Below are 12921 nucleotides of genomic sequence, written 5' to 3' on the forward strand. Positions count from 1 at the left end.
GAGGCAGTTGGAGGGGTAACAGGAGTCAGTGGGGCATGGGATCATGGAAGCTAAGAGAGCAGATACTTCAAGAAGAGTGGTTAACAGTGTAGGTTGAGTTTCCCTTGGAAGTTTTGAGTTTTTAGCTCTCCTTGGCAGAAGTATAACATGTCAGAGACTCAGTAAATGTTTCTTGACATAAAAGACACAAATGATGCATCTCTTTTGTTGTTTTTGTTAAACTATTTCCTTAAACTGTAGGTTGTTACAGGAAGCCAACTTCTGATGCTTGGTGGAACATAAGGATAAAAATGAATGTAGGGATGTTACTAAAAGCAACATTATTTCTACATTGAGTGGCAATTTCAGGTTAACGAATATTCTGAATGCTGGGCAGTGTGAGTAAGTTGTTAAATTCTCCAGTTCTGAAACAGCACTGAGTCTGAGTGAACACAAAATTGGAGTTTCAGAACTAAACACTTATAATCATCTACATAGTGGTTCTTAATGTTTTAGAGTAATCCCTCTGAGAATCTGTTGAAAACCCTGAACTGTCTCCCCCCAAAAAACACATGTGCATTTTGCTTGCATTTTGGGGGGTGGAGGATTATAAATGGCCATATGAATCCCAGGTTAAGAGAATCACTGATCCAATACAGCCTCCTGGTTTTATACCTCAGGATTAAGAGGCCTAGAAAAATTAATTAACTTATCCAGGATCACATAGTGACTGAACTTTTTCTTGACTCATTGTTGTATCCATTGTATGTTATTGCCACTGTTTTAAAGCAGGTTCAGTCCCTCTTGGCTTATTATTAGATTTATTTCAGTTTGGTCACTGTGCCAACTCAGTACAAGTTGACCCCAACCTGTATGTCCTGTCTAAAGTCTGTCTTTTTTTAACTTTCTGCCCATGGGAGCAAAATATCCCGTAAAAAAAACTGATAGACTGTCAGATTTAATATATCTAACTTTTAAGTCATGAATTAAGAGTTGATGAGGTAAAAACTCTTACAAATAATGACTTGTACCTTTTGTTTGGAACAGGATGCTGTACGATTATGTTGAAAGAAAGCGAAAGGAGAATTCGGGAGCCCAACTGCATGTCACCTATTTAGTGTCTGGCAGTCTCATTCAGAATGGACATTCCGTAAGTTGTCAGAATCTTATAATGAGTTGAAATATGTTTGAGCTATAAACCGTGTTATATAACATAACATGGGAAAAAAACAGGATTCAGTATTATGGAAGTTTTAAAAGACAATTCAAGATGATGTTTATTTTGGATTTTTAGACTAAACCTAAAACTCTGCGAAGTTTGGGTAATATCTTGGCTGTGATGCAGAGACAGTATCATGATTATGCAGTTTTCTTAGGCAATAAGACATTAGGAGACTGCTCTGTTAGTCCTCTTTCTTCCTCTTGAAAGTATATTGGGAACAGTGATGGTTAATTTCCAGACTGTTCAGATGTCAAACCACAAACTCAGGTGTTCAGGAAGTCCAATTTTATTTATTTTTTAACTGAGCTTGATTTCAGTTTGAGCTTTCATTTTGGTAGGCTTATGTCTGAGTGGCTGAAGGATGAGGATGTTGACAGGGGGCTGAGTTAATGCAGTGCATAGGCAGAGGCCAGGAACATCCTTATTCTCATGTATCTTTTTATAGCCCCATCTGGTCTCTGGTCATCCGTCAACACAGGTCACTGCTGTGTTTTCATCATCCTGACCACAAAGCTTTCTCAGGCCTCCTGACTTTCTCTTAGCTACTTTCATGTCCCTCTTAGGGGCTCCGGGATCAATTACTTCCATGCCTGGATGGGCACCAGAGTCTCTACTGAGATAACTCATTCCTTTCCCTGTGCCGGACTGATCCTTGGGAACTTTGGTAATTTCTCCTCTCTGGCTTCCTCCCAAAAGTAAGGCACACCTCTTCTGTTCTCACTTCCCCAAACCTCTACGCTGAAGGCTCTTTTGCTCCCACCACCACCACCATCAGGCCCATAGAACTTAGCCCAAGGATTAGGTTTCCTTCTCAGTGATCCACTAATACATGTTTTTCTCTTTCCCTTTGACTTTCCCTTAGAGTCCTAAATTCAGAAAAATCTAATTTATCAAAATGCTGATTGGATATGTCTTGTAGCAAGAGTCCCAAGCATGTGAGATTTTAAATTGGAATGGCAATTTAGTAATCTACAAGGAGAAACAACTGCTATGGGGATCAGATCCTTATATTGTATGACCAGCATTTTCTTTCCTTATTGGTAAGCTATTTGGCAAGCCAGATGATAATCAAGGTATTTGCAAGTGTAGACAGAATCAGATGTCATTATATATCAGAAACACAAAATTAAGCAGACCTGATTCATTTGCTCTCAGAAATAAACCTGCCACTAGAATCCTTTCCCCATTCATGGCTCTGGAATGGATACTGCCCAAATTTGCATCTGAACGTCTTCTTTCCTTTTGTTTCCAGGATTAACTAACCCCCTCTGTCTCTTTCTTTAATTAGTCAATGCGTCCAATCCAGTCATGTCCATTCTTTTTTTTTATGTTATGTTAATCACCATACATTACATCATTAGTTTTTTTTGATGTAGTGTTCCATGATTCATTGTTTGCATATAACACCCAGTGCTCCATGCAGAACGTGCCCTCTTTTTTTTTAAAGATTTTATTTATTTATTTGACAGAGAGAGACACAGCGAGAGAGGGAACACAAGCAGGGGGAGTGGGAGAGGGAGAAGCAGGCTTCCCACGGAGCAGGGAGCCCGATCTGGGATCATGACCTGAGCCGAAGGCAGACGCTTAACGACTGAGCCACCCAGGCGCCCCAGAACGTGCCGTCTTTAATACCCATCACCAGGCTAACCTATCCTCCCACCCCCCTCCCCTCTAGAGCTCTTAGTTTGTTTTTCAGAGTCCATTGTCTCTCATGGTTCATCTCCCCCTCCCGATTTCCCCCCCTTCATTCTTCCCCTACTGCTATCTTCTTCTTCTTCTTCTTTTTTTTTTTTTAACATATAATGTATTATTTGTTTCAGAGGTGCAGATCTGTGATTCAACAGTCTTGCACAATTCACAGCGCTCACCATAGCACATACCCTCCCCAATGTCTATCACCCAGCCACCCCATCCCTCCCGCCCCCGACCACTCTAGCAACCCTCAGTTTGTTTCCTGAGATTAAAAATTCCTCTTTTTTTTTTTTTTTAAAGATTTTATTTTATTCATTTGACAGAGAGAGAGAGAGAGACAGCTAGAGAGGGAACACAAGCAGGCGGAGTGGGAGAGGGAGAAGCAGGCTCCTGGCTGAGCAGGGAGCCCGATGCGGGGCTGGATCCCAGGACCCTGGGATCATGACCTGAGCCGAAGGCAGACGCTTAACGACTGAGCCACCCAGGCGCCCCAAGAATTCCTCTTATCAGTGAGATCATATGATACATGTCTTTCTCTGATTGACTTATTTCGCTTAGCCTAATACCCTCTAGTTCCATCCACGTCGTTGCAAATGGCAAGATTTTGGGTTTTTTTGATGGCTGCATAATATTCCATTGTATATATATACCACATCTTCTTTATCCATTCATCTATCGATGGACATCTTGGCTCTTTCCACAGTTTGGCTGTTGTGGACATTGCTGCTATAAACATCGGGGTGCACCTACCCCTTCGGATCCCTACATTTGTATCTTTGTGGTAAATACCCAGTAGTGCAATTGCTGGATCGTATGGTAGCTCTATTTTCAACTTTTTGAAGAACCTCCATACTGTTTTCCAGAGTGGCTGCACCAGCTTGCATTCCCACCAACAGTGTAGGAGGGTTCCCCTTTCTCTGCATCCCCACCAACATCTGTCATTTCGTGACTTGTTAATTTTAGCCATTCCAGTCATGTCCGTTCTTTATCTGGGAATCATTGTATTCCTTTAAAGCAGTGGTTTTCTTTTTTGATCACTGATTCCTTTGAGAATCTGAAAGAAAAATATGTATGTTGACATATTCATAAAATTTTGAGTGTTCACAGATCTTCTGGAACAGCATCCAAGGTTAAGAATTTATGTTTTAAGGTAGATTTGTAGATTTTTCTTCTAACCCACAGGACAAACGTTCTTAATTTCAAATCTTTAGGTGGTCTTCAGGGTTCAAGGAGCTTGGGGATGAATCCCCGAAAGTGCATTTAAATTGTGTTCCTCAGTGCATTTTTTTGAAACCAATCTTTCAAAATGATGTGTAACTCATAATCAGTTAAAGAACTTCTATGCTGTGGCTTGCTTAAGGAAGGCATTCTATTTCTCAATTTAAGTGGGCATTTAAATCCTGCCTTTTTAAGCAGCAGAATGGTTTTTCAAATGAAATCTTAAAATCCTAATATATAAAATATATTAAGAGTAGAGTTGCTGTGGTTGAAGTGGTTGTGAGACTTTTGGAGCCTTGTATTCACCCTCCAAACAGCCTTGCAGGGCAGCTTTCCAGAACCCTGTGGAATTACAGATCAAGTGTGGATGCTTACCTATGCTTTCTTCCTTAAAGAAAGCCCTCCTAAGGAAAGCCAGATGATTAAGCATAATGTCAGATTTTGTTCTTGTTCCTTCTAATTTCTTTTTAAAGTTTTAAGTGTTTTTATTTATTTTTTAAGATTTTTATTTATTTATTTGACAGGAGGAGAGAGGGAGAGAGAGAGAGAGAGCATGAGCAGGCAGAGTGGCAGGCAGAAGGAGACTCCACTGAGCAGGGAGCCCGACGGTGGGGCTCGATCCCAGGACCCTGAGATCATGACCTGAGCCAAAGGCAGACGCTTAACTGACTGAGCCACCCAGGCACCCCAAGTTTTAAGTGTTTTTAGAAAGAAAAAGAACACTGGCTTTGATGGATTTTTAAAAATATAAATATTTTTCCAGTCGTTATTATACAAAATGTTAAAAAAAAACAAAAACAAAACAAAAACCTCCTTCTAATCTCAACCCAGAGAATTTTCCAGAGAATTATTTGAAAATTTCAAGGGAATGTTTTGTTAATTCTCTTTTTGTGGTTTTGAAGGTTGACAGCCTAATCCATGCTTAATGAAGTTCCCCATTAGTTGTTCATCTAATGATCTTAGCCAAGATTGATTTTATTGCTGCCTAGATTATTAATTCACTAGGAGTTACAAAATGGTAATGTTCTGTCATATTTTCTGAATTTATTGGCTGGAATTTTTCTATAAAGAACAACTTTCTCTCATTAAATAGCCATATTTTCATTTTTTTTCTTTAACTGCTGTAAAGCTCAAGAGGGCTTACCCCAACCAGGCTCTGAGTTTGTGGATGCTGAACTTACTCCTGTGTCCATCTTAAAAGGAACCCACTGAATCAGTGCTCTACTGTGGTCTATGTTGTTCAGCATCAGCAAGTTGGCATTTCGACTGTGTCATTTTTACGCATTTTCAGTATCCCCTGAGGCAACATTTAGCCACACTGAACTGTCTGGGCAGTCCTGATTTTCTCCTGAAGCTACCAGTTTTTGTTTTTAGGGCCTTCCTTAGAAAGTTGCATAAGTTTGAGTGGTTAATTTCTACTGCTCCTTTTCTCATTAACTCTGTAATTTTTATTGTATGGTTTTACAGAATATGACATTTTTTTGGAATGACTTTTGTTTTTTTTAAAGAGAAAATGCATTATGAAACCATACTAATATTCCCAGTTTAAATTTACAGCTGTGCTTTTTTTTTTTTTTTAATATTTTATTTATTTGACAGAGAGAGACACAGCGAGAGAGGGAACACAAGCAGGGGGAGTGGGAGAGGGAGAACAGGCTTCCCATGGAGTAGGGAGCCTGATGTGGGGCTTGATCCCAGGACCCTGGGATCATGACCTGAGCCAAAGGCAGCCACTAAATGACTGAACCACCCAGGCGCCGCTTTTTTTTTTTTTTTTAACTTGCTTGATTTTATACTGCTTTTTTCTCTTACGTTGTAAATTTTGGTAGTTCCTAACATTATTCATAAATATGTATTTGCTTTAGCCAGACATACCAGATTTAGAAAAGCAGAACTACTATTTTTACTAATAATATGTTTACTGGAAACAGTTTAAGATTTCTTTGCAGTTCCTTTTGTCTGTAGGATATATCTTACTAGGGATGCACAATTAGCCCGTGTTTTAGTTACTTGCAATAACTCCTCTCTGTGGTTAAGCCACCAGCTCAGTACGTAGTTAAATTCAAATCTTTTCCTACTTTCAATTTTTGGGTTCCCCACTTTTCCTTACAGGTAGCTACTTTAATAGATTCTGCTTCTCCTTCCATTTTTGTTGTATACATTTTTCATATATTCAAATATATATTCATATTACCCCTTTTCTTAGATAAAAGTTTTCATACTATATACCCTATTTACACTTTGTTCTTTTACTTAACTGTAGATCCTGAACATCACTCCATAGCAGTTACAGGAAATATTCCTCATTCCTTATTACAGCCACCTGATCCTACATTGATCTACTTTAGCTTTTTCAGCAGTCCCTTTTTGATAGTTTTTTGAGTCATTTACAGCATTTGGTCATTACAGATAGTGTTATAGTAAATATGTGTTTTGTATATTTTTGCCACTTTTAGAGTTACATTTCCTAGGATTCCGAAGATGTGTATGTACTGCATTGGGTAATTGCCAAATCCCTCTCCATTTTTTATTCCCACCAGTAATGTGTGAGAGTCCCCTTCTCCACACAATGCATGTTGTCATCTGTTTCAGGGTCAGTTGCATTTCTTTTTCTGTGCACTGTCTGTTCATACCTTTTGCCTATTTTTCTAAAGGAGTGTCTTTCTCTATTTTAGAAGCTATGTATTAACTCTTGGTGATATGAATTGCAGGTATTTTTTCCATTTTATCATTTGTCTTTGTACTTTGTGCTTTAAGTTTATTTTTGTCATTCAAAAGTTGTATATTTGCTAGTTTTTTTGTATTATTTAAATTAATTCTTACTGTTTATAGTTAGGAAACCTTTCCTTATTCTCAGATTATATCAGTTTACATTTATCCATTTATAGAAGAATTCACCCATATTTTCTTATGATATATATATGGTTTCATTCTTTATATTTAAATCTTTGCTTGATTTAGAGTGTATTCCAAATCTGTGAGAGACAGATCCAGTTTTTATTTGGTTCTATATGATTATACATTAATTCTTATTATATCACTTACTAAGAAGTTCTCTTTTACTCACACTATTTGAGATGCTGTGTTTGCTTTTTGTGTTTGTTTTCGCAGTTCTAAAATTTAGTTTTATTCTAATACATTAATACTAATGTATGCCAGATAACCTAGTGATAATAAGTTCAGTAGTTCACAACATTTTTAGAAAGCATGTAATAAACATTTATAGAAAATTTTGTAAAGAATGAAATGTTTACTATAATCCTTCTTAAAAGCCTTGGTTCATTTTGAAAGACCAACATCGAATTTTTAAAAATCAAAAGAAAGGAAAATAAGTCCTTGCCCCCCCCCCCCATACACACAAAATACATAAGAACTACTCCCTGGCATTCATATTTTAAGTGCCCAGAATAAAATGGGCTAAATTTTCAAAGGCAGTTAATAACAGCGTGTACAAGGACTTGTTTCATTTGATATAGCACCAAGTAAAGTAAGAGTAAATATGCCACGGAAGAGTCGTGTTTCTCCTCCAGCTCTCGTATTGCCCCATTCTTCCTACCAGGCCACAGGACATCAGCAGGCATCTTTATTGCCCCACTAAGGAATCAAAGCATTTTCATTTTAATATGGCTATTCAGATTATACTCGCTGGTAAAGGTTTTTCCTGCCAGATAACAGTGGATGTAACTATGACAGTGAACACAAGCAGGTGTTAACTTCTTTGATTAGGAATAAAGAACTCATTCAGCAAACTCAGTTATTTCTTGGTCTTTTTTAACCTGTCATGTAAATCCTTTTAATTATTTTTTTGCTAATTATAATTGTTATATATATCAAGGGAATTTTCCCCAAGCATACCTGATCTATTTCTATTTCCTGATGATAAAGTATGCTTGCTTTACTAGTGTCATGGGTTTTCTTTTATTCTTTTTTTTTGTACTTTAATTTGTTACTCATCAAGGCAGATCTTACATTTTGATTAAAAAGCAAAACTAACAAGTAGATCCTAAAGCACACATTTCTAAACTGAATAACATCTGAAAACATAAGACTTTAATTACATTTTCTGTTGAAAATTCGACTCGGGTGTTTTTGCAAGAACTTACGTCAATTTCTAACATAAATCATGTCCCTCAGAGCATGTGTATTCTCAAAAGAAAAATCTTTTTTTCCTTTTTTTTCCTTTTTTTCCTATTTTTTTCCTAAAAAATAAATTTTCCTATGTGCTAATTAATACATTTTTATAACAAATTGAAAATTCTGAGTAAACAAGGTAAGTTTAACAACAAAATAAATTCAGCATATATGGCTAATTTATAAATGTCTTAGTGTAGGGGCGCTGGATGGCTCAGTCAGTTAGGTGTCTGACTCTCAATTTCAGTTCAGGTTGTGATCTCATGGTTTGTGAGGTTGAGCCCTGATTTGGGCTCTATGCTCAGCAGGGAGTCTGCTTGGGGACCTTCTTCCCTGCCCCGCCCCTCTGCTCGCTCACTTGCTCACTTGAGCTGTCTCTCAAAAAAAAAAAAGAAAAAAAGAAGTGTCTTAGGTAAAGGCAGCGGTGAATTTGCATCCTGCAACTAATCTCTAAATCCAGTTGGTTTTTTTCCTGGAATTTTATAGACCTAGTGTCTCACAGAGCCATATACCACAGTGCTAAAGATGTCTTTTTTGGTGTCAGTCTATGCAAAAAGCCTCTGATGAGATACTTTCCCCAAATGACATGGAATTTTTTTGTTTCTTTTCCAGAAAATAAGGAAAATCTATCAACCACTTACTCTTCTGAACAAATGTTAGGTCACTACCAATTTTAATTATTAAATATTATAAAATATTTTTTTTGAAGTTCAGACATTTCTGATGTTTTTCAGTTGCACCCCCATAGAAGATAACTGAATAAAACACACTAGATGATTTCAAAAGATGAATCTTCATATCTGACTCATTTGGCACATCCTTAATTTCCAGATAAAAATCAGTAGAAATGAAACTAATATAATTTTCAAAGAATTCATAGATGCCAGTCTTAGGACAAGGAGCTTCTAAATGCATGGATGAGGAGCTTCTGCTCATCTTACTAGGTAAATGCAGTTTTCCTCGTGAAGTAACTGATATTTTCTGGTTTATTTGTTGAACTTTTGTTTGTAGGAAGGCATACACAAAGGGCCAGATCTTGTTGGTTTCTGTTCTGGAGAATGTTTCTTTTTGTCTGGTAGGTAATATTCCAGGACCAGCTCTGTTTGGGCTTTGTAAGCCTTCAATCTCTTGAGAACCATCTCTCATCTGTTACTCTCACACTGGATGAGAGGCTTTCCAGTCAGATCACCAAGGCCCGTAGTTTTGGGAGAGTCGAATTTGATGTTGTAGACTTGGTGGTGAGGTGGATGAATTTAGCAAGTGGATGTTGCTTCATGACCTTGAAGGGCATGTTCAGATTAATCACTCTATCTGATAAACTATCCAGGGCTTCTGCCTGTGAAAGTGCCTTGGAAAACTACGCAATAGCCAGCTATATTGGGTGAGATTTTTCAGCTCATGAAGGGCCAAGCAGAGTCATGACATTGTCCAAAATGAGCTTCCCTTGTTCAGTGAAAGTCTTGGCTAACACGCCAATTTCTGTGCCCCAAGCCTGTTTCAGACTGGGTCCCTGCTGGAGAGGTGCTTCAGCTCGGAGTATTGGTGATGTGCTATGACACACCTTGCCTGAGCTCAGTGCCACCATGATCACTGTGTTCAGTGGGCCTGGACCCCACAGATAGTGGGGCTTTGGCCTTGCTGCACACTCACCCCCTTCTGTGGGCTGGCAGTACTGTGAGCTGGGGGCTGCCTTTTGTTTGGTTTTTAATTGTATTGATATGTATATTCTATCACTTTTCTTACGCAGATGGAGAAATTTTAAACTAAACAAGTTAAAAATAAGTCTGACTTTATTAAACTGTACACAGTTTTTTTTAAAGATTTTATTTATTTGTTAGAGAGCGCATGTGCGCGCGCGCATGTGCGCGCGTACACACACACACACACACACACACACACACACACGCATGAGTGAGGGAGGAGTAGAGGGAGAGGGAGAAGCAGACTTCCCACTGAGCAGGGAGCCCAACATGGGGCTCGATCCTGGGACTTCGGGATCATGAACTGAGCTGAAGGCAGACGCTTAACCGATTGAGCCACCCAGGAGCCCCTGTGCACAGATTTTTAAAAAAACATATTTATTTATTTATTTATTTGTTTGTTTGTTTTGGGGGGAGGGCAGAAGGGGAGGGAGAGGGACAAGCAGATTCTGATGCCCCGCTGGATCCCACAACCCTGAGATCATGACCTGAGCTGAAACCAAGAGTCAGATGCTGAACTGACTGAGCCACCCAGGTGCTCCTGTACACAGAATTTTTAGGGGTACCCGATGTTCCTAATTTCACATCCAAGTGTAATTGAATTACCAGCAAATGAACTTTAAAATTGCAAGTTGTATTACTGCTTTAAACACTAATGAAGTGTTATTTCCTTACAGTGCCACAAGGTTGCAGTAGTGAGAGAAGATAAATTGGAAGGTAAGTGTTTTAGCGATTTAGCAAGATTTTCCTCTTACGGCATCAATGTAGGTACCGTAAAAAATCTGCCCCTAGCATCTGCATACAATATATTTAGCTATTTAACTGAAAAGCTGAATATTCCTTTTATTAGTAGTTTCTGAAACATGTTAAAATAGGATACCACCTCTGCCTAACTTTCCATTTTTAAGACCAATAGCTGCTGACATTTACAAAGCACTTTTATTACAGGATTTCAAAACTCATGTCATTCATGCAAAAAACTATCATGAATACCATATGGAACAGCTCATGAACTGGAAAAAGACAGTAGTCTCTAAATACTGTGTTGTGTTCCCTAACAATTTTTTAGGAAGAAAATTAAAGAATGCTTTTCTAAAGTCAGAAAGACTTAATATAACTTCTAAATTAAATTTATCTTTCCATTTAAAGGCTATTAATACTACGGTTTTATTATTTAAAAATCCAGTTCAAAGGAATTTTGTAACAGGGTCCACATGATCTGGACATATGTCTCAAGATGAAACCTGCACTGTTGTACTTTGTATACAAAGACTCCTGCCATTGGCGTCGTTTTCTTACAAAATAACTCTGAGGTATTCAGGGTAGTGGACATGTCCACTTTTGTCTTTCTGAATTCCCACAGTGGTGGCCAAAGTGAGATTTATTCATTCAGTAGATACATAATGAGTATTTACTCTGTCAAACTCTGTGGTAGGTGCTGGAGACTCAGTCACAGTCCCTTTCTTCGTGGAATCTAACATTTGTTCTTGTGATGTTCTTTTGTGGTTTTTTTTCTGCAGACTTAGCTGGCTAGTAGTATTTTTGTTATAGTTGCTTTCTCTGCACAAAAATTGAATTATATAATTGAGTCTTCTCAGATAGAAATTATTCTTTAATTATATACTAGAGTGTAAGATTCTTCCCTGATTGAAAAAAATAAAGAATATATAGTCATCATCAATCATTCATTAATGTTTACTGAAAGTCCACTGGATGAGTGATACCCTCACAGGTGTTGTACTTAGAACTGACTCACCACCACCTACCTTGTCATGATGTCCCAGTTATAGACAGAAGAGTTGATGTTGTACTGTGTATGTGACTCTTCGGCCTTTTAGAGCTTTTGGACCACCACAGATTGCAAATGGTTTTAATGCAGAAGGGTTTCTTGTTCAAGTCCCCACATGCTATGAAGTTTGTGTATTAACAGACTGCTTTTCCTGTTGACTTGTAGCAGTGAAGTCCAAGCTAGCGGTGACTGCCAGCATCCATGTGTACAGCATCCAGAAAGCTATGCTAAAGGACAGTGGGCCTCTGTTCAATACGGACTATGACATCCTTAAAAGCAACTTGCAGAACTGCAGCAAGTGAGCTCCTTAATGTTCCTTGTGGGCTTCTTTACGAATTGATTTTGTAAGATGTTTACACAGTGGCTGCCTCTTAAGAGTGAATGCCAAGTCTAGTAAAACCCCATTTATCTTGCAGTAAGACACATGCCTGGTTTTATTAGTACATCATAAGGTGAAAAATAGCAGCCCATACTGAAAACCCCAGTGGACTCCCCATAAATCTATTCCTCATGTATTTATCCTGTCACTGCCACCGAAAGGTTTGTTGTGCCCCCTCATTACTCCCTTACCGCAGTCTCTGCTTGTCTAAATCCCACCCATTTTTCAAGAACCAGTTCAGATGTCCTTCAAAAACTATTTCTAATTTGTTATCCCTCTACCTTCCATCCAAAAGCATTTGATCTTCCACAGCCAGGATCAGGTGTTGTTCATCTTTTGTATCCTTTGTATCATTTTCAGTGAGGTGATGGACTGTAATGCACAGGCTTGTGTTGCGGCTTTGCTGCTTAATAGCCTGGTGGTTTTGGACAAATTACTTAAACTCTCTCGAGCTTTGGCTTTTTCATTTTTAAATTAGATATAATAATGCCTACTTTGTGGGGTTGTATTGAAGGTTCAGGTCAGTTCCCCAGACATATTAAGCACTTACTACTTTGACAGGTACTAAGTGAGATCATTTGAATTCATTCTACAAAGATCTAATAAGTACCTTTGCCATGCCACACACTGTAGAGTGAATATGGCCCAGTACCTGCTTATAGAACTCATGGTCCTAAGGGAGGCAATTATAGTATAGTGTGACAATGCTCTAATAGGAGTAATACTGTGGGAGGATGTTTGGGGGAGCATTCATCCCCCATTTTTGAGTGAGGAGGCAAAAGAGAGAAGGCTTCCTGGAGGCGTGGCAGCT

The 12921-nt window shown here is 38.4% G+C and overlaps 1 protein-coding gene and 1 pseudogene across 3 annotated transcripts in view; one reads left to right on the forward strand and one right to left on the reverse strand.

The window, feature by feature from the left end:
• Positions 1-12921, forward strand: part of POLD3 (DNA polymerase delta 3, accessory subunit) — a 95899-nt gene that overhangs the window by 56022 nt on the left and 26956 nt on the right. For all 3 annotated transcript variants that reach the window (XM_078058548.1, XM_036092182.2, XM_036092162.2), the window contains exons 3-5: positions 1027-1129; positions 10620-10659; positions 11897-12029. In XM_078058548.1, the coding sequence (XP_077914674.1) occupies positions 1027-1129; positions 10620-10659; positions 11897-12029 (276 nt within the window). The remainder of the gene's footprint in view (positions 1-1026; positions 1130-10619; positions 10660-11896; positions 12030-12921) is intronic.
• On the reverse strand, positions 8930-9827 carry LOC118535653 (GTP:AMP phosphotransferase AK3, mitochondrial pseudogene; annotated as a pseudogene).

The sequence above is a fragment of the Halichoerus grypus genome, chromosome 11 (genome assembly GCF_964656455.1).
Source record: "Halichoerus grypus chromosome 11, mHalGry1.hap1.1, whole genome shotgun sequence".
NCBI classification, from domain to species: domain Eukaryota; kingdom Metazoa; phylum Chordata; class Mammalia; order Carnivora; family Phocidae; genus Halichoerus; species Halichoerus grypus.